This window comes from Mchenga conophoros, linkage group LG8, assembly GCF_057382185.1.
Source record: "Mchenga conophoros isolate Kocher_MC1m ecotype Shallow Benthic linkage group LG8, M_conophoros_male_GT1.1, whole genome shotgun sequence".
Taxonomy (NCBI): Eukaryota; Metazoa; Chordata; class Actinopteri; order Cichliformes; family Cichlidae; genus Mchenga; species Mchenga conophoros.
This window is the reverse complement of record NC_140533.1, coordinates 11,555,024-11,575,624: the sequence shown is the minus strand read 5'-3', so window position 1 is coordinate 11,575,624 and position 20,601 is coordinate 11,555,024. Positions and strand designations below refer to the sequence as shown.

Below are 20,601 nucleotides of genomic sequence, written 5' to 3'. Positions count from 1 at the left end.
TCAAGGACCTGACACAAGACCTGATATATCTGTTACTTCAGCGGATCCATTTACTGTTGGCCTCAGAAATTGCTTTAGTGCTGTGGTGGCTGTCAAGAAGTTATTCTTAAGGAATAGTATTGGATAACAGCCTTTATCCAAAGAAGAAGCCTTTAAAAACCCCGGAGAACTCATCCTGAAGGTTACTTTAAGAAGTTACAAGATACAGTAGCTTGACTAGGAGAGTTCAGGCTGTGTTGGAGAATAAAGATGGCCATACCAAATATTGACTTTCAAACTCGTAAAAATTATCCAAGCTGCCTTTTAAACTTGTTGGATTTTTACCAACTCTGTTTTTGGCCTATCTATGTTTACACATGCTCCAGTCAGTTCCTGCACATAGTTCCAATTTCCTTACCAAAATATAAAAAAAGGCTGACTCAAGACTTTTAAATTGTATCTATTAAATTTTGCTTTGTCGAATTTACTGATTTTACTGAGCTGTTTCACTTAGAAGAGCCACGTTCTTGTATATTCATATTTTGTTTGGTTAACTTCAATTTGGTCATATCGTTATTATCATATATTGTATTTTATCAACATGTTTACTTATTGAGCCCTGTTATTTCATTTGACTGTATTTTTCCTTTTTTTTTTTTTTTTTTACATTATTAAGTTATTGTGTATTTGACACATACTTTATTGAAATATTCTACTTTATTTAAACTTTTATATATATATATATATATATGTAGTGGATGTTCTGGCTGGTCTACCACAGGATTTTTTTTTACTTTTGGAAAATAAATAAAGTATTTTATCTTTATTATATCTACCTTCCTATATATAAAGTTTACATTTACAATTCTACTCTTTAAACAATATTGATGGCCAAAATACTGATTTTAAGTAATTTAATTTTGTTGCATAACTAAGATTTAAACTTAATGAAACGCTGTCAAATGAAATTCACTTGATTATTCATGTATGTGTATGTTGGTAAATGATTCATAAATTCAGCAAAATCAATTTTAAAATTATCAATGTGTCAAGATTTTGTCCAAAATTCTTAGTTCCATTGCATCCCTCAGGCAATGTTGGTCAACAACCTCCCAAGTGTTGAAGTGGGTCCCATTAGGTAATTTTCTTGTTGGATTCTTCCTGCCCCCACCTCCATCCTCTTAAACAATCAATTAAAGGTGGCTGAACCACTTTGAGAACCCAGAAAATGCATCTGTTTTCCCGAGTGTTCCACAGTCAGGCTATAAAGGGCACGGAAGGGGCTGTGGCAGGCAAGTCTCCTAGCAGCTGATACCAGATGGTCTATATATAGCTTTTAGGGCCTGGCCGCTGCATCAGAGCACACTACTAACTCAGCTGGACACGTGTGAGTTAGCTTTCTCTTGGTAAAAAGGAATTGTATAGCAACTTCTCTTTTATTTAAAAACAACAACAAGAATGAACAAACCTAAAATTGTCAGACCAGAGGAAAGGTAAGTGCTGCCAAACTCACTGAGCAATAAAGCATGTTTTTTTCCTAAATCTTTCATTATGAAAAGGTTTCAGGTTTGATTCCTAAGCAGTTTCTTGGTGTTTTAACAGCAAGCCAGCACATGCGCTGTGGTTTGACAGGAAGAAATACGTCACCATCAACTTCATGGTTCAGAAACCTAAAGATGTCCAAGTTGATATCCAGCCAGACAAACTGATTCTGTGGTGAGTTTTTAAAGACGTTCCCTCTCTTGAAGTCACATGTGATTCAGTTTAGAAAATGTCTAAAATGGTTTCTTTGACAACCCCATTGCCTCTCTGCAACAGCTGCAAAAACGAAACAGATGATGTGTACTACAACGAGCTGCACTTCTATGACAAAGTCCAGATCCACGTAAGCATCCGCATTATATTCTGTATTCTTCAATGTACAGAAAGCAGGCTGTTAAACGCTCCTTTAACTTGTCATCACTTGAAAGGACTCCAGAGAAAGGGTCTATGACCGCACCATCAATGTCTTGCTAAGGAAGATGAAACCTGATTGTGCTTGGCCTCGTCTTCAGAAAGATCCAGCTAAGGTAAGCACACGTGTTTGTGTCTGTGTCCTTAAACCGATCAGTATCAAGGTATTCTATTCTTCTCATCTGGTATTTACTCAGGTTCATAAAAATAGCATGGCTCATGTTAAGACTGTTTTTATGAGGCTGAAGAATTTTTTTTTTTACCAGTGATACTTCCTCACTATTCATTTACCAGTTTCAATCACAAACCCTAAGTTGAAAAAGTCTTAGCTCACTGTTTCCGTCTCATAAAAATGCATTATATAAGCAAAGAGAAGCTTTATATAAGTATTAATAGAGTGCCTGAGGATATTACAACTAACTAAGTAGGATGTTCTGTAATTCTTGCAACTTTACTTTTAGTAAATAATACCTAAAATGGTGCTGTTATGTCTTCATTCCACAGGCCAGTTGGATTTCAGTTGACTTTGATAACTGGAGGGACTGGGAGCACGAAGACGATGAGGGAAAGGAGGAATATGACCGTTATGTGGATGTGAGTGAATTCAGTCTTCTTAGTAATAAGATCAATCAAATTCCAATATTGCTTCTGATCCCAGTGCATGTAATATGCAATACCTTCCATTATTTTTTTTGTTTAAATGGCTTTCCTTTTACAGATGATCCGAGAGATGGCTAACGGTGACAAAGGAGAAGCTCCAGATATGGGGGATCTTAGTGATGTAAGTGAAGTGTTCTCCATATAAGTGAGGAGTGTACAATGTAAAATTGGGAATTGCTTCTGCAATAGTCTATATTTAAGTATTCTACAATCAATGCCGACTGAAAATCTGTAACTTATATTGATCATTTTATTGCGGAGACTGACCATTCATCCATTTTTTTCCCTTTCAACAGTCTGACTGATACTTTATCCTCTCTGGTGAAGCCTGCTGTAAATGTATAACTCAGGATACTGAGGACAACAGTTTGTTTACTGAAAGCTGTATTATATGCTAAAAATGGATGTGCTATTGTCCAAAATGCTGTTTTTAAATGTATGATGATATTTTATATGAGATTATTTATTGCTCTGTAATTGTTTACTGTACACCGGCATGTGATTGATAATAAAAGTTTTATTAAACACAAAATTGCATTATGTTGCTTGAGGTAATAACACTAGCTGAATGAACTGGGGGATATAGAACATGATTGTGTCGGTAACTCCAGAAGATGGCAGTAACGTTGCAGTAAATTTAAAAGTCTCAATCAGTAGCCCAAATTTAGTTTACACTCGTAGTAATGCACTAAAAACACAGCCTCGCTTTTTATACGTAGTCATATTAGTGACCTGTTGCCGGTTAACATAACTAGTTGTAAAAAAAAAAACGTTTCCAGCCTTTTGTTGAAATGTTGTCTAATTTGAAATTACCCCATTTCCTCTTAAATCGGTTCATTTCATCACTTTCAACGTTTGGTATTTTGTCTGCGTTCTACTGAGAATCATTTATAGCTGTATCAGATTTAAAAAATCATTGCATTCTGGTTTTATTTACATTTTACAATTCGGGTTGCAATTTATTCGATTTTATAGAGCACATCCTAAGGTTTTCTCTTCCTCCTGTTAAAAAAAAGTGCACTTAAAAGATGATTAAATAATAGTGGCTTAATTAATCTTTTTCGCTTAAGTTAAAAAAGTTATGAAGCGAAAGTCGAAGTCATTAAGTTTGGGCTATTATGGTACCCGTAGGCGTCAGCTGACAGCTGTAGGCTTCACCTCCCCGTGCTCGTGCTACCGGCTGGCGCAGTTTTCCTTTCAAAAACAGGACAAAATGGCTTTTCAGTGTCAGCGAGACTGCTATATGAAAGAGGTGCGAAGCTTTTAAAAGCATCCGAAAAGACCTCCCGGAAATTTATCAGCAGTTCGGTGCAGAAGTGATTAGCATGCCTGCTAACTGATGCACCTGCTAGCTACCTTTGTAACCAGAGCAAGGGCTGGCAACTGATTTATAGGTCGTTTATATATAGTCTACGAGTCGCACTTTTATCTTACATAACCTTAGATTTATTCAGTTTTACTTTGTTAGAGGTTGTAATTGTGTAATTTCCACACTCTATATTTCAGATCGTATCATTTTTCTCCTTTAAAACGCCGCTTAAAAGTAATAAATCACCTTAAATGCTATGCATTTAGAGAATTTAGGCTACTGTCTCCTTTTTTAAGTCTTCAGTCTTTGTACTTGCTGTCACATAAATTGTCCTTTACAAAGCCAGACCTTTATAAAGTCTTGTATGAGACTGAAATCTTGCACACACTTAAACAACTGCAGTCCTTTAAGAAGCATGTAATGTTTCTGGTTGTAAATTTTATATGACACGATTATTATCGTTATTTCTCTGGTCCCCTTCCAGTTTGTTACCTCTGTAGTCTCCTGCTGCCCGGCGGAACTAAAACAAGAAGTAAATGGAAAGAAAGAAACTATTAAAGGATTCCACATCAAGCTACAAGATACCATCTTGTTTCCTGAGGGAGGTGGCCAGGTAAGCATGTTCATTTTCTTTTTCTTTCAAGTTCTTACTCCATTATTTAAATGTGTACGTCACATGTTCCTTCATTGCAAATGTTTATGCAAATGCGAGACTGTACAATGTCACTTGCAAAATTTGCATGCTTTACGTTGTCCTCCTGCAGCCAGATGACCATGGATTCCTTGGAGATGTCCCAGTTTTGAGAGTGACAAGGCAGGGACCGGACGCCCTGCATTTTGTGGCCTCACCTCTGGAGGTGGGTCAGGAGGTTCAAGTGAAGGTAGACTGGGAAAGGAGATTTGATCATATGCAGCAGCACTCGGGTAATAATCACCACAGAGACAGGAAAAAACGCCATCGCGCATTTTGTTTTACCTGTTGCCTAAGCAGTAATTGTTTTCTTCTTGACTCTTAGGTCAGCATTTGATTACAGCTTTGGCAGACACAATGTTTGGATACAAGACCACATCCTGGTACTTTACCACTGCATATGTTCTTTTCCATGTAGCCACTAAGCCTTGTAGGATTACAGATTTTCTGGGTTTTTATCAGGGAACTGGGTCGTCAAAGAAGCACCATTGAGCTGGACACTCCCTGTGTGAAACCTGGCCAGCTTCAGGAACTGGAAGAATGTGTAAATGAGAAGATCAGAGCTCACATTCCTGTCATGGTTCAGCTTCTCTCTATAGATGACCCAGCTGTGGAGAAGGTACAGATATTGCACTTACTGGTTGTAAAAGAGACCTGTTGCCCTGTGTTAAGTGTATTACACAATATGTATTTGTACAAATCAGGTGAGAAGTCGAGGGCTGCCAGAGGACCACGCAGGACCCATTCGGATCATTGATATAGAGGGCATAGATGCCAACATGTGCTGTGGAACCCACGTCTCCAACCTCGGTCACTTACAGGTACAACATTGACACTTTCACAATTATATTTAGTGTTTGTGCCATTAACCGTTGTGTATCTAATTTCTTTGTATTCAAATTTAAGGTAATAAAGCTGCTGGGAACTGAGAAAGGAAAGAAAAACAAAACCAACCTAATTTTCCTGGCAGGAAAAAGGGTACTAAAGTATGCAGAGAAAAGCTACAACACAGAGCGTTCACTGGTGTCACTTCTAAAGTAAGTTCTAAATCTGAATAGTCAAAATTTTACTTTGAATCATTCAGAAATTTGAAGTGAAAACTCCTTTTGGTCATTTATCATCAGAACGGGACCAGATGAGCACGTTGAGGCAGTCGACAAGTTGCAGAAGTCTGTTAAGCTGCTACAGAAAGTAAGAACAGTTTCTTTCTAGATTACTGTTTGACAGATTTGGTAAAAAAAAATGGTATGGTAATAATAAATTAATAATAGTAGAATTAGATTTTTTTTACAGGGTAAATATGCTTCAGCTTAAGATATTGCATATAAGGCTCCTCAACTACTACAAAACTGTCTTTGGCAGACTAACCTGGGCCTGCTTCGTGATATGGCGGTTCTCATTGCTCAGAGCTTTAAGAATGATCCTCACAAAGACTTCTTCACCTTCCACAAGTAAGAGGTTCTGCTTAGAGATATCATGGCACACTGCACTAACCAGTTAACCATTTAAAAAAAACCCTCAGAAATGATCCATTCTTTACAACCTGGTGACGTTTTGGCATCAAGGTGAGTATGTCAATAACAAAACGGTGTTCTTGTTCTTCTTGTAGAAAAGAGGGAGACAATGAGTTTATGAATATCATTGCCAATGAAATAAACACTGAGGTAAGATCACAATTTCACTGCTTTACTGCTAGGCATTACCACGTCAGTATATTTATTTTCAATCCCTACTCTGGTTATAGGAAACACTGGTTTTCCTGACTGTTGGAGAGGAAAAGGGACCTGGTTTGTTTCTGCTGGCTGGACCCAGTGAACTAGTCACTGAGATGGGACCACAGTAAGAGTTTTCATATTTATGTAGCTTCTACTGTTAAAATCTTAATGTAGGTTGGCACTGTATCTGTGTGTTTACTTTCCAGAGTGTTAGAATTGCTCCAAGGGAAGGGAGCAGGGAAGAACGGGCGATTCCAAGGCAAAGCCAACAGCCTGGCACGGAGAGGAGAGGTGGAGGCTTTACTGAAGCAGCGCTGCAATCAACGCAGCTCACAGGAAGAATAAATTTTCATTAGAAAGAAACGTTTTATACTTCCAAAAGGGGAACATTAAGGTTGGCTTACATGGCTGTTTTATACACCCATAATCTGTGGTAATCACTAAATGATGTGTTGGGTTACACATCATGAGAAAGTGACCATTTTGTGAAAATGTATATAATTCAACTTCTGTACAACATGTGCTGTACATATTTCAATATTAAATGTAAAGTGCTGGCTTTATTCAGTCAAAATCCAAATTTTTGAACAATTTATTTTTTTAATCCCATCTTTTATCCAGGAAGGAAATCTCAGAAAGTTGTTTCTGTCTTTGTGGTTGTGGCATTTTCAGTGGGAGAAACGTTTCATCACTTGTTCAAGTGACTTCCAGCTGGACAATTGTCAAAGCTTGGAAGGTACCTAAAGAATGCTCCAGGCGATCCAGGAGGGGAAAAAAGAACAACTGCTGCCTTAGTAAAATCTGTAGTGAGTCCTCAAGTGTGAGGAGTATCAGAACATCTAAGACACATTTTCTCAAAACACAGCATCTCTGTGGCTTTTAAAACCCAAAACACACTACGCCCTAAGGATCAGGTCTCCATTGCGAGATGAGAAAGATGGAATTTTCCACATTGCAATTTTGCAATTTTTGAGCAGTCAAGTAATACAAATACACTTTAAGAAACTTTGAGCTATTAATTGTGATCCCATTTATATATAATATCCACAAATATGGAAACATTTTAATAAAAAGGAATATTCTGTTTAATAAAAGTAATCCCTAAATATCACCCAAACTGGGCTAATGGGAAACACCTTTTCCATATAGTGTCTTAAACAAAACCCTTTCAAAACTAGACTGTAATGGACTGTATTGTCACAGTTCGGTGGTGTAGAAAATGTGTTCATATGTTGAAATAGTGCAAATGTGCAAGCTCCCCTTCCCATTTGTTGAAAAAAACTAAAGTTAAAAAAAGGTACAAGTTGAGATAATCTGGCAGTATCTGTGTGGAGTTCGTTGCTCCTGGTGGTCCTTATTGCTAACTTAAGGGTTTCACGATCTTCATTGAGATGTAGTTCTGTAAAATGCAAGAAAGAACAATCAATCACACATTCACAAGTTTCCTATAAGTACAAAGATGATAAGACTGAACAATTTTATAATATGAGAAAACTTTGGTGTCCAGTGGTTCGCTTTTGTCTGTCCTTACCGGTAAAGAATACAACAGGATGGCGATGAAGAGGACCACTATGATGAGGATGATAAGTCCAATAAAGACCCACTTGAACCTTCTCCACACAATGAACTTCATGGTCTTACATGGGTTGGTGAACCAGAAGAAGGATGTTTCTGGGCGACTAGTAGTTGACAGAAAATGTATTTAGTAGACATCATAGCCTGTATACCTTTCAAAATTCAGCCCAGCTAATCTTGTAAAGCAGGCTCTTACTTTGGAAGGTCCAGTTTTGGATTCATGTTGGGTTCATCCCGACCTTTTCCTGCAGGTCGCTCGTCTGCATCCACTTCACTCACAATCTCCAGTGTCATCTCCACTTTGCCCTGAAAACCCAACACAAACAGAGTGACAAGACGACAAGGACCTGTGATATTTTTGGAATACTTCAACTAAATTAAGACCAATTTATCTGACAATCTTCTGCAGGTAACACATTTCCAATTTAGGAATTTAGGACTAGTCAATAGAAAATAAAGTAGAAGTATAATGTTGTTGTCCAAAGCTCTTAATCTTTTCTCTTCATGGTACTTTGGGAATATTGTATTTTAACTCTACATTTCCAAATGTCTTGTGGTTCCATCTTATCAAATGAAAACTGAAGTTTCTATTCATACTTACACCCAGGACCTTCTTCCCGTCTTGTTCAATAGAGCAAGGCCACCAGCCTCTGACTGACTGCTGAGCAAACAGAGACTTGTTCTGCTCTGCCTTGTGTGGACCTATTTCCACATTATCCATCATATCCAGAGAGCATTTCTCTGGGGTCTTCGCAGGAGCAACCAGGTTACGCAAATCCAGCTCCACAGTACCTGGGATCACAGCACATTGTACTCAGGTTTTATAAAGGTTAGGCATAGACACACAGGTTGGACTTGAAAGTTTCTTACCTAGGTAATCATCCAGTGAGAATTTGTCATTATCCCAAATCTGAACAATCAGTTTGGGAGGAATCCGGAACTCTGTTTTATCAAGACTCCAAAAGTGTTCCTGTTATAAAAAAGAAGAAGAAGAAGACATTCAAACGTGCTTTAACTTAATTCCAACAATACCTGTGTTATTTTTTTTAAAAATGGTATTAAAATAATCTTTGATCTACAGTATGATAAACCAACTGTCAACAAGCCTCACCTTCTTGGATACAAGGCAGAGTTGTTCAGCTGGCAGGTAGTCAAGCCCAAAGACGAATCGCCAGTTAAAGTTACCATCGCCATCCAGAGACCTGTAGTGGACATCAGTCTTCTGCTTGTCCTCCTCCATTCCTGGCATCCAGCTAGCACATAAACAACAAGCATGAATAATCATTGGCCTTTGACAGTAACCCTCTAACACAAAGTGCTGCTACCTCCTAAAGGAAGATTTTGGAGAAAGTAAACAACAATAGATTTGGACAAACAAGGGCTTTGATGCAGAATTAACACACCCTTTAACATAGATGTCGCTCATGCGCTCTCCAGTGATACTGGTCTCATCCAGAGTCACATCTGTGGTGTTCCAGATGACAGCACGCAGGAAATACCTGAATATTTGAACACAGTCATTGTTAGCTCTCAGTGACATCCGCAGCGATGAAGTACTGAAGAGAAACACAGCACTTACTTCTTTGGTTTGCGTGGTGTGATGTCAAAGGGAGGCTCGGGGAGGCCTAAGCTTTTGGGAAAAACATCCACCCACATCTGAAGTTGTCCCTAAACCAATGCAATATATACATTTTACAAAAATAACTGAGCCTGAGTCATTGCAGCCAGAAACAGGTACAGTATGAGATGTCTAACCTGAGAGAGGTTGGGCTGAAAGGTGCTGTAAAGCGTCCTAGTTTCCACATGTTCAGGGACGAGACCCTGTGTTCTGAGCACGTGCAGACAGAGGCGTTCATAAGGTGGACCCAAGTGCTGATGAATTTCCTTGTTGCTCTCTTAATGTAGAAAAAGAAATCGATCACTAGATTGGTATTAAAACAATCTGGTGTTATAGGGGCAAAACAGTTCAGTCACAACAATATTGTGTTGTTGTTGCGACCTACGCATCTACTAATCAGAAGGTTGGTGGTTCGATGCCTGCAGTTGCATGGCAAAGTATTCTTGGGCAAGATGATGAACCCCAATTTCCTCCCAGTACATTCATTGGAGTGTGAAAGTTCGATATAAAGCCCTTAAATGTAGAATAAAGTGCTTGTGTGAATGTGTATGTGATTGGATGAATGAGACATGCTGTACAAAGCACTTTGGTAGCTGACTAATGTGCTGTATGATGATCAGTCATTTATCATTTAAACAGTAAGAGATTCAAATGAACTGATTCATCTTCTTGAAATCTGAAAGTTGGAGACACATCTGAATTTCAAAACAATTCTGCTGTTTTAGCTGCATTCAAATAAATTTTGTTTAATTAATAAAACATCTAGTATTAGATGTTTTAGGGAATTAAACTATAACAATATGTAGCAATGTGAAATGTGCTAAAGACAAAACGTACTGTTAATCTTTGCCAAACAATGAGGGCATGTAGACGGGCATAATAGGGCTTAATTGTTGCTCATTTTTCAACACAAAACATCTAAATCACTCATTTATACTATTATACTTCTAACCCCTTACCAAACTGAGCCAGTGTGTATTCTTTTCCATTGAAGGTGAGTGAATTTCCATTATCTTCCGTCCTGGGCTTGGAAAGTCCTTTAAGACGAGCCAGATTCTCAAGAATCTGAGATGGCTTCAGCTGGTCCCGCCACTGGTTGATGCCAGAACTAGATGACAGGACAGTTGGAATTAATATTTCCTCAGCTCTGACTCCATGTTTTCCAAAAAATATTAAAAGGTTTCCCATCTGCTTCCTTACATGCAGTAGCTTTGAGGCAAGCCGCAGTATGAATTATATCGAGACAGGAAGCGGTTCTCCAGGTCGATCACTGTCTCGCCGACCTTCTCGTCACGAGTAAGCAGATCATAGTCATAAACAGAGATCTTCAGGTCCTTGTCCTGGGGCAGGAAACACGTCATCTCAAACATCCTAAACAACAAAAAGGACAGTTATAGAAATCTTAAGATGTAATAAATTTTCTATTTATACCTGTTTGAATCCATTGACACATAAGGTTTACCTTCCAAACACAGGGTTGAGGGTGTTGGGTAGGTAGTGGTCTCTGTCATCGATCGTGTTTTTTCCCAGTGATATCTTTATGTATGGATCGCACTGAGCAGAAAAGACAAGAAACGGTACTGACCGTACTATGTTTGACAAGATTTGTATTACTGTAGGTAATGCAGATTAACACTCACACTGCCATTATTGTCTTTGGGCTGGAGGTCCATGCCCCGAACCACATAAATCCTAACCAGACACTCCTGAGGTCCGCTATCTGGGAGTTCTCTGAACTGACGCGGTGGAGGAGCTACACCTGGGTCATCTGGCAAGGGGTACACTTTGAACGAACCCTGCAGGTACAAGAGTAAACCCCACACTCAAACAAAGAAATCAAGTTCACTGTAGTCCCCCCGTTGTAGTTAATTAACGTTTTTCTCTATCTCCAAATATTATTGTTCTAAATGATGTTAGACAACCTTAAACTCTCCAACCACAGTGGGATCATCATCGCCATTGTCGTTCTTGCCTTGCTGGAGTTTGAAGGTGTCGCAGAAATCAGTAAGCCCTTTGAATTCTGGGACATCTTCCAGTTCGCAGTCATAGATCTGAAAATGAACAACACTCACATTCAAGTTGTCTGTAACAACCAAAGAGGAGCGTACGTACTATTTGAAATACATAGACCAAGATGAATGATTAGTTTATGAGTGTTGTGTGAGGAAATGGAGCTGGCTTACTTTGAGGGTATCGTATCCTTTCTTGAGGTAAGGACCACATTTCTCCTGGTCTCCTAGCGAGACGTAGAATTTACTCCACCAATCAACTGTCTCTTTTTCCTAAAGATGGAATTGTCCTGCATTTTAATCTCACTGCATTTGGGAAAAGAAGTTGATTTGTCTGCTATTAAATCTTATTTCATCAACTACTAATAAGTCTTACCTTCTCAGCAACCTTTGGCGATTGAAGATGCACCAAAAACAAAAATAAAAACAAGTCAAAAATATTTATAACAGTAACAAAAAAAGTAAGAAGACAAACATTAAATGGAACAAAACTGAAAAGATAGCAGAAAATCGAAATGCAAAGAAGTTGATAAAGTGCTTTCAGCCACAGTTTGATGACTGACAGTGATTCTGTGAAAGGGTGTAGCAACAACAATGAGCTTTTAACACAGCAGACATTTTGACATATCAAACTGAGATCTAAATGATTCATTTCATTTAGTGTATACCTTAATATTCGACATTGCTGTTTTAATATCTTGTGTTAACTTACTGAATCAATATTGATTTTATTTTTTATATATGCCCTTCATGCTATGCCAGTTTAAAATGTCTGCTGTGAAAAGGGTGTTAATAGCAGGTAGCGTGGCTCTGGTGGTGACTGACATCTGTTTTTAAATAAATCAAAGGACTAAATTTTCACGTCATTCATAGATTTCATTTTTCACTAAGTTTCTTTTGTGGTCAGAACAACAATTTATTTATTGGTCAACTAAAAAAAAGACATTTTGGGAAATACAGTATTGTCTAAATGTCTTGAGCCACCCCTCATTTCTGCATATTTTACTTCCAAGGATAATTGTCTGCGCTGTGTCCTTAAAGAAATTTAAGGACACTGGACGAGTGGAATACAAAACAAAACTAGGTGCAATGCCTCTTCTAGTATCCGAAGCCTCATTAGAAATGGTCTCGATGTAAGGATGGCTGTCAAGAAGCCATTCTTAAGGAAGGGAAACAGGGAGAAAACATTTGGTTCAAATCTTTGTCACCACAAACAAGAGAGAGGTACAACAGTGGCTGTCTACAGCCATCTGTAAAACATGGTTTGGAGCTGCATTTAAGCCAGTCAGGTTGAGCATCCTGTCAAAACTGATGGAATTATAAATACAGAAATATAGCTTCTGATTTTGCTCCCATATAAAATAGCATGTGGAAAGCACTGAATCAGCAACAGCCTCATATATGAATGAGAGGTGGCTTTTGCACAATACTGTACCTTTATTTTCTTGAGTCACACGATTTAGATGCAAACAATCATTATGATTCCACACACGTCTATGTGCTAAATTTGAGTCTACTGCCACCACCCAGTTATCTCTGCATAAAGACTGCTGTTGTTAGTAGTATTTTTTTACAGATTTAATACTGGCTACTGTTTGAACTGTTGAATGAATTAATAATAGCACTTAGACTGTACCCACGGACAATCCCAGACTAGCTTTTTCTACCTAATTTGAGTCTGAACTTGAGTACTAGCAGTAGCATCACATTTAGCATTTAGAGCAGTTTCATTTTTAAACTCCATGCAGGAAAATATAGGAAAAATAAGGGTATTTCCCAAAGTATCAAACTTTCTTTAAGTAGGAAACTTGTAGGCATGTTCTTTTTGAGGTTTCAGTAGCAGCACTAGCTTCTAAGTTTAGATGCCTGAACATCTATGCTACAATCGATGCTACAATAACAATGTGCTCCATAAAATATGCCAGATAAGACTGCAGTTACTGTGGCAACTCCCCTGTAGATTCATGGCTTTGTGATAGGATTTTTGTTCAGCTTTCTTTAGCTCTGTGATTGTCAGCCATTCAGCATCATTGGAGCCCCGCCTTATGAATTAGAAAGCCATAATAAGTAACCATACATACAAAATGGGAGGTAGGGGATGCCATTTTGTCGACAGCAGCTGACATGCTGTACATAAACTGTAAGCCAGAGTAATCAGAGTAAGTTTGTCAGATTTGACTTGATAGTCAAATTCTGCTCTTAGGTGAACAGAGGAAACGTCTGAGTGTTAGGAAAGGTGGTGGGGCGTACCTGAGCTTCTAGCAGTGGCCTTGTCTCCTCCATGGTGATAGAGACATGTTTGTGAGGCGACGCCATCATCAGAGCCACTGTTAACATTGAGCAGTTACTTTTATCTCCGTGCATAAACTGTATCAGAGTTTGTACCTAGCGTTTCTCTATTAACATACTACAGGCTGTATAAACAACCCTAATTCAAAAAAGATGGGATGCCGGGAATAAAAAAGGATAAATAAAGATTCAGAAATCTCATAAGCCCAATAAAACATACCAAATGGTATAATTTAAGAAAGAAAATTAGTTCCTTTTGAATTTGGTGGCAGCACTGTTCACCACTGTATAGCATCCCATCTTCTTTTAACAAACAGATTGTAAACATCTGGGAACTAAGGAGACCAGTTGCTGAACTTTTGGGAGGGGAATGTGGTCCCACTCTTGTCTGATGTTAGATTCTAGTTGATCAACAGTTCTCAATCTTCTGTGTGGAATTTTTCATTTCATGATGTGTCAAATGTTTTTAACGTCTGGACTGCAGGCAGGCCACATCCAGACCCCAGATTCTTCTCCTAGGAATCCATGCTGTTGTTATAGCTGCAGAAAGTTGCTGCCATCAAAAGTAATTTTTTTCTGATAAACACTTGATAAGTTTTCTATTTTCTGTTGTGATGAGATTTTGAAATCATCACATTATTTTTCTATTACATGGTTGCACAGTGTCCCAGCTTAAGTGCCTTAAACTTAAATTCCTTCTAATGGCCGTAGGGACCAATTCCTCTGGTCGCAAAGCAAAAGTTAACTGCTAGTTTTTCAACATGACGTTCATTGCAGGTTGCTGCAGTCTATGATCTGCTCTTACTTTTAGATGACATTGCTCCTTCGGCGGTGATGACATATGGATCACATCTGAACTGCTCCAAAGAACTGATAGTGCACTGGCCTACCACGGGCTTCCTGCCAAATGGACGGTGGTCTATTACCTTCAGCACAATTGGAGGCGTGTACATCTCTTCCTTCGGAAGAAGCTGGATGGAGAGTAATGAGGAAATGGAATAAATAATCAGGGTTTAAATCAATAATAAATAATAATTGAATATTAAGTTGAATGATTCGGGTGTTGGTGTTTTTTTAGACTTTTTCAGAGCAAGAGTAAAGTTTCCTTTTTTTGACAAAGCATATAGTTGGTGCTTGATCGGGTGACCTCCCTTAGTTACACTGCAAGAGGTCTAGGCTGCTACGGGCTACCCATGATGCACTGGTTTTCTTCTTCACTCACTGAGTGTTTATACACAACTCTGCATTTAATCATTATTTACTTTTAATCTCTGGCTCTCTGCCATAGTATGTCTTTGTTTTGTCTTCCTCACCTCACCCACGACACATAATAGCAGATGTGCCTGGTTCTGCCCCAGGTTTCTTCCTGTTAAAAGGGAGTTTTCCCTCTCACGGTTGGAAAAGTGCTTACTAATAGCGGGTCTTCTTATCGTTGGGGTTTTCTCTGTTTTTTCTATTTTATTGTTGTGCTTTTGGGCTATATAAACAAAACTAAACTGAAATGAATCGAAAAAAGTTTCAAAATTAAAAGTTAATTTAGTTAAATTATTCTTTCTTTCAGACACTTATTTTCCTAATTCTTATGCATAACATAGAGCTTGTGTAGTACTGCCATTACCACTTTGATGAAGAGGACAGAGCTCGGGAAGTTTGGATTCTTCTTCATGTTCTTGATGACGGCCGACTCTACCCTCTGCCCCCCACATTCCACCACGAGGCTGGGTGACGATATTGCTGCCAGTTGGTATGGCTTCATTTTCCTCAGGCCCCATGCAAGAATCTGAAATCAATTATAGATTGGGGAGTTTTAATGAGGTCAAATTCCATGCGTGTCCATCACTTTAGAAGGGAAAGTTATATATAAGGCTGTATTTTACCTCCACAGCAGTCAGCTGCACCACAGGCCGAATGCCCTGAGGTACCATGTAGATGTTCTCTCTCTTTGGGGGAACTAGTGGAAGATCTGAGTCTCCTGACTACAGAGACAGAGGCATTCATTAGGCTTTATTTTTTTTCTTGTTATTTTTCCTACAAGATTACACTTGGTTCCATGGGAGTTATAAAGGAATGACGAAAACAACATTACACCTTACATTTCATATAAGAAATGTCAACAGTAATCACCAAAACTACATGGACATGATAAAAGGAGACGAAAAGATGAAAACATTGTTTAAGTTAAGGATTTATTACTCAGTATGTATGTATGACAGACTGCGTGCGACGGAGGTAACACAGTTTTGAGGATGTCTCACAGACCTGAAGGCCCAGAGAACAATTTTTAAACAATGCTATAAAACAGACTATTGTCCACTACTTTCTTTTCAAACCTTGTTTTTAAGAATGAGTTCAGCAGCCACAAGAGCCTCCCCGGCCACCTTCCCCTTCTGGATGATGGGATGCCACAACAGTTTTGGTGTCTGATCCATAGCAGAATTCAATTTTACTATTGGGGTGCAAATACTGCGGCCCAGCATTTCGTCCTTCCCCTGAAACAGAAACTTCCAAGATTACCATGCATATTCTGATATGTGTGCATAATTAAATAAACATGAGTTTTACAGAGGATGTTGTAAGAGTAACAGATGAATGATGTATATTGCTTTAAAGACAATTAAAACTGTGTAAAGGAAGATGTCAAATGTTTTTTCTTATAATTTAAGCTGGAAAAGTAAAAAGTTTCACTGAAGTCAACTTCAGTGTGATTTCAAAATACAGTTTTACTGTAAGTATCTGCACAAAATCATCAATCAGGGATCTTACAACACTGTAAGCACTGAACAAACAGATTCATTGTGCAGAAGACTTCTCTATATACGCTCTATATCCCTCAGCGTACCACTTGGTCACTATCGTAGAACTCCAGGACAACATTGGGAGGGCGGTAAGCAATCTTCTGGGGGTCTCCGTAAATCTCTACATCATTAAAAATCAGAGTCTGGTCCCAGGTTGGGTTCAGAGTTGCTCTTAGCTTCTCTGTTGTCTTACTGACATGCAGGAAGGAGACATGTGCATATGGATCTGTGGTGGAAAAAAAAAGTAGTTTTACCATTTTATTTAACAAAGGGCTTTTGCAGTGATACTTATTTAAGTTCAAATCTAAATCCACTCGAAGTCTTAGGTTTTATATGCATTAAATTTCATTCTTGATTTAATCTTACCAGAGAAACTATCTTTGTCCATGGAGGTCATGTTGCGTGCCTGATGGACGTAGACACGGAGATGGTACATATATGACCCTAAAGAGGAACACAACATGAATGAAGCGGACAGTCAAAAATCCTTCTATGCAAATGCGAAATGCATTCATATGTTCACTTGTATGTGCATCACTCACTGTCAAAGGAGCAGGACACAGTAGGCGTGTTGGCACCAAATAGCTTGGTAGCGTCACCCTTGGAATCTTTCTCGTTCTCCTCTGTGTCAATACCCTGCCAAGAAAACCAGAGAGTTATTACACATTCATATTTCACACGCTCCCAGGAACAAAGAAAACACACACATGACAGCTCTGTAGATGGGGTTAATTCATAAGCAAATATTTGGTGACTCAGCAAGATCAGGTTGACTTCCAGCTTTGTATAACATCCCATCCTCTCTGGCTTATTCTCGCACTATTACTACTATGCCATTTTCTCATTCTCACCAATGCTCCCTCCAGCTGGAAGATGGCAGCTGCTCCGAGGCGACTTTCCGGTGCCATTTTTCTCCTCCAGCGCCTTCGCCGAAACGTATCTGATGACCTCTCATTTCTGTGGAATTTCCAGCCAATCAGAGAAGAGAATTCCCAGCCCTCAGGGTTGCCTTGATCCCGTCTCTGCGTGCAAAAAGGGACTTGTAGTTAACAGGTAGAAACATTTGTTCTACCTGGATCTAAGAACTAAATTGAGCATAGCATTAGTTCAGGCAGGCCACCAAGTCAAACACAGCCACAGCCCTGGCAAATTATCTCATGTATGTGTCAATACGCATGGAAGTTGCAACTGTATTTTACAAAATTAGAATCAATTATAAAAGAAATGGCAAAGCAGTACATAGTCCTGCCCTAATGTGCAGTGCTGACCTCCACAGCTGTTCCTCCGGGGACTTTACTCCTCTTGCGGGGTCGAATCAGCCTTCTTCTGCGGTGAACGTGGTACATCTTCTCTGCAGGAACCCAGGACCGAGGCTTGTCATCTGGAGGAATGGTGACTCCATATTCCCAGCCTTTAAACACCAAAAATGTCCTTAGTTATATGGTTTAAATGTTTTTTTTAATTATGCTGTGAGGTGAGTGTCTGCACCTTGATCATCCACAGCTCTGTTGATATCCACAGTCCACTCATCCTCCCAGTTCCAACCTGGGGGACAATCAAACTCTGTAGGGTTGCGACTTTTCTCTCCATTCTGCACAACCAAAAAGAGTCACTTAGTGGTATATATATGCTTATAAATGTATCTATATTAAGAGTGTGGGATTATTATCTATTCCAGGCATTTGGGTGAGTCAGCAGTTAATGTGTATGGTTACATTAATGCCTCGATATTTGTTTATCAAGAAGAAAAGAAAACTGTGTTCTCACCACATCAGTGAAGGGTTCAGAAGCAGCCTTCCAGTCTCCACCTGGGAAGCGGGTCTCATTCTGGAAAACCTCATCCATGAATTCAGTGTGTCCTGCATCAGCTTCTGTTAGCAGACTGAATATGAAATAAGACTAAATATGAAAAGAGAATTCAACAATGAGAATATCTACCGTTGCAAACGTCAGTATCAAAAACACAAAACACGCAGCAACATCAGTGCACTGTAGCGTGTGTGCGTGTGGTGTGAAACACAAGGAAGCGTTTACATAGTTTGTCAAGCAGTGTTTACATGTTGGGAGTTTCCTAACCGATAAGTTAGCCTAACAAACCCTGTGCTCATCTTACTGAAAGTATGTGCTCCATATTATTACTGTTAGACTCACGTCTGACACCCTCCATCAAACAATGTTTGGGAGTTCTGTTTTTCCACTTTACTCTGCTTTTTTTGACAGCTAGAAGTTTGGGTATACAGTGAGAGGCAAAAATCGGCTGGTAACACTTGGAGTGCAGAATGAGTTCGCCTCTGAGTTTACAGATAGGTTAAAAAGATTACGTGAATGACTTCCGTCAGTTTGATACATTTCCATTAATTGACTGCTCTGTGGCATGAGGAGAATGTAAACATGAGAGAGTCCATGTGGCTTATTTCCTTCACACTGCACCACTCAGTGTTTACCAAGGTAAGGTAGTGGTGAAAACATCAAACAAATCCTGCTTAGATGACCAATTCCAATTACACTCACGCTTTCTCTGGATCAATGAACCACTCAGACTCCCACTCCCATCCTCTGGGTGGAATGAAGTACTCCTTTTTTAGCTTTAGTTTGCCGGTTACATCAGAAAACTTATGGCGCCCCACCAGTCCCGTAGTCCCCCACTTCCCGAACACCTGAGCCTGATTTTCGTACTGTAATACACAGGAAGACGGGCTTGGTTTTAGGAGCTGAGAACACTTGTAATAAGACACATGTATTACAATGTAATACTTGTGTGTGAATCCCAGGTATGTGTGGGAGAAACATACCAGTTCGGCAAACACACTGAAGCTTCCCTCGGAGTATGAGCTGAACTTTTTCTCATGTGCAGACAGACCCAGCCACATGTTAACTCTAATCTGAACTGGCACCTTTAAGCCCTTGTTCTTGTCCATGGGGTACTGTGGAGATGGAGAATAAAAAGCATAGAAAAGCAGCTGATTACTACATAACATTCAAACATTTCTTTTATTTATTTATTTTGTCTGTTTTTGACAGTTCATGTGTACCTGTAAATACACAGTCTGTGTCTTGCCGCAATGCTGCCCACAGGCCTGCTCACTGAATGTAGAGTAGAGGATCTGATGAGCTGGGATGCGACTGCAGGCCACTCTTTTCTCACCCCGTAGCATCCAGATGATCACATCAGGCATGCTGATCTGGGGCTGGACACAGTTAGAAAAACCATGTGAACTTATGCAGTGCTTATGGAAAGACTGTGTATCATGCCTTAGCACACAGATTTGTCCAATAATTAGGATGAATGTCTTGCATTCTTTTGACATGTTACTGCATAACGAGGCTTTTGCATGACACAGTGTATATAATCAATGCTGTACAGATTCCTACAAATACTATTTTTCCTACTAATGCAATTTTTTTTTAAATCAAAGAAGCATTTTTGCTGTGTTTATACCTCTTCAGCCAGCGTTTTGAGCTTTTCTACCCAGGACTCCAAATCGGACAAAGTGTCACGGATCTCTCCGGCCTCCTCTCTCATGCGTCTGGCTCCATCTTTGATGCTGGTCAAAGCCCTGTCTCGCAGCTTCTTGATTTGGATGTCCAGAGTTGTCAGGTTGGAGTGGCCCTCGAGCTCAGGTGTTGGGAAACTCAAGGAAAGCAGACACAATCTTACTCATTTCAGCGCGGCCAAAAAAGTTAAATAATTAAGCAGTTAACTCTTCATAACTGAAGCCGGTTCTTTCTCAGCCTACTATCATCTTATATACTCAAAATCCTCTCAAGCAAATATGTGGCATATCTCAACTGTTATGAATTGCTGTCAAATTAAGACAGTGTTTTATGTAAAATCCTTTTTCCCCCCCATTTTTACCTAATATATAAATCATGTACTCTCAATAGTTTGTGTACTTCATGTAGGAATCAGGCCGAGTAGTCATTATACACTGCATGTTTCTTAGGCAGTAGGTCACTCTAGAGTTAAAAAAGGACCATGATCTCTAAACAGTTGCTACACATTAGAGA

At 39.2% G+C, this 20,601-nt stretch overlaps 3 protein-coding genes across 5 annotated transcripts in view; 2 read left to right on the top strand and 1 right to left on the bottom strand.

Moving 5' to 3' along the window:
- The first annotated feature begins 1,312 nt into the window (after positions 1-1,312).
- ptges3l (prostaglandin E synthase 3 like) lies at positions 1,313-3,112 on the top strand. Its single transcript, XM_085284085.1, has 7 exons — positions 1,313-1,472; positions 1,582-1,695; positions 1,798-1,864; positions 1,950-2,048; positions 2,437-2,526; positions 2,651-2,713; positions 2,889-3,112. The coding sequence occupies exons 1-7, from the start codon at positions 1,438-1,440 to the stop codon at positions 2,895-2,897; spliced, it is 477 nt and encodes a 158-aa protein (XP_085140211.1). The 5' UTR covers positions 1,313-1,437; the 3' UTR covers positions 2,898-3,112.
- Positions 3,113-3,719: 607 nt separating this feature from the next.
- Positions 3,720-6,887, top strand: aarsd1 (alanyl-tRNA synthetase domain containing 1). The gene is made up of 12 exons (XM_085284084.1): positions 3,720-3,844; positions 4,386-4,514; positions 4,666-4,825; positions 4,918-4,975; positions 5,055-5,211; positions 5,297-5,413; positions 5,499-5,629; positions 5,717-5,783; positions 5,955-6,043; positions 6,202-6,256; positions 6,337-6,431; positions 6,514-6,887. Exons 1-12 carry the CDS (start codon positions 3,806-3,808, stop codon positions 6,650-6,652), a joined length of 1,236 nt encoding a protein of 411 aa, XP_085140210.1. The 5' UTR covers positions 3,720-3,805; the 3' UTR covers positions 6,653-6,887.
- Positions 6,886-20,601, bottom strand: part of LOC146568204 (myoferlin-like) — a 28,597-nt gene continuing 14,881 nt past the window's right edge. For 2 of the 3 annotated variants that reach the window (XM_085284080.1, XM_085284081.1), the window contains 32 exons: positions 20,033-20,225; positions 19,626-19,781; positions 19,386-19,517; positions 19,105-19,268; positions 18,361-18,475; positions 18,082-18,184; positions 17,862-18,004; positions 17,445-17,615; positions 17,136-17,229; positions 16,960-17,037; positions 16,638-16,819; positions 16,129-16,287; positions 15,676-15,774; positions 15,417-15,578; positions 14,604-14,769; positions 13,760-13,836; positions 11,886-11,897; positions 11,684-11,782; positions 11,423-11,551; positions 11,141-11,296; positions 10,963-11,054; positions 10,701-10,871; positions 10,460-10,608; positions 9,638-9,777; positions 9,462-9,550; positions 9,286-9,381; positions 8,994-9,135; positions 8,753-8,852; positions 8,484-8,674; positions 8,079-8,188; positions 7,839-7,986; positions 6,886-7,706 (listed from right to left, as the gene is read on the bottom strand). In XM_085284080.1, coding sequence (XP_085140206.1) covers positions 7,668-7,706; positions 7,839-7,986; positions 8,079-8,188; positions 8,484-8,674; positions 8,753-8,852; positions 8,994-9,135; positions 9,286-9,381; positions 9,462-9,550; positions 9,638-9,777; positions 10,460-10,608; positions 10,701-10,871; positions 10,963-11,054; positions 11,141-11,296; positions 11,423-11,551; positions 11,684-11,782; positions 11,886-11,897; positions 13,760-13,836; positions 14,604-14,769; positions 15,417-15,578; positions 15,676-15,774; positions 16,129-16,287; positions 16,638-16,819; positions 16,960-17,037; positions 17,136-17,229; positions 17,445-17,615; positions 17,862-18,004; positions 18,082-18,184; positions 18,361-18,475; positions 19,105-19,268; positions 19,386-19,517; positions 19,626-19,781; positions 20,033-20,225 — 4,057 coding nt within the window. In that variant the 3' untranslated portion in view covers positions 6,886-7,667. Of the gene's footprint in view, positions 7,707-7,838; positions 7,987-8,078; positions 8,189-8,483; positions 8,675-8,752; positions 8,853-8,993; positions 9,136-9,285; positions 9,382-9,461; positions 9,551-9,637; positions 9,778-10,459; positions 10,609-10,700; positions 10,872-10,962; positions 11,055-11,140; positions 11,297-11,422; positions 11,552-11,683; positions 11,783-11,885; positions 11,898-13,590; positions 13,648-13,759; positions 13,837-14,603; positions 14,770-15,416; positions 15,579-15,675; positions 15,775-16,128; positions 16,288-16,637; positions 16,820-16,959; positions 17,038-17,135; positions 17,230-17,444; positions 17,616-17,861; positions 18,005-18,081; positions 18,185-18,360; positions 18,476-19,104; positions 19,269-19,385; positions 19,518-19,625; positions 19,782-20,032; positions 20,226-20,601 lie in introns of all 3 variants that reach the window. The other variant, XM_085284082.1, reaches the window with a different exon arrangement.

Excerpts from the sequence above, each read along its gene's own strand:
- ptges3l (XM_085284085.1), top strand. The coding sequence starts at position 1,438 with ATGAACAAACCTAAAATTGTCAGACCAGAGGAAAG. Across the intron at positions 1,473-1,581 it reads ATTGTCAGACCAGAGGAAAG|CAAGCCAGCACATGCGCTGT; the intron begins GTAAGTGCTGCC and ends GTGTTTTAACAG. Across the intron at positions 1,865-1,949 it reads ATGACAAAGTCCAGATCCAC|GACTCCAGAGAAAGGGTCTA; the intron begins GTAAGCATCCGC and ends ATCACTTGAAAG.
- aarsd1 (XM_085284084.1), top strand. The coding sequence starts at position 3,806 with ATGGCTTTTCAGTGTCAGCGAGACTGCTATATGAAAGAG. Across the intron at positions 4,976-5,054 it reads GGATACAAGACCACATCCTG|GGAACTGGGTCGTCAAAGAA; the intron begins GTACTTTACCAC and ends GGTTTTTATCAG. Across the intron at positions 6,257-6,336 it reads CCAATGAAATAAACACTGAG|GAAACACTGGTTTTCCTGAC; the intron begins GTAAGATCACAA and ends CTCTGGTTATAG.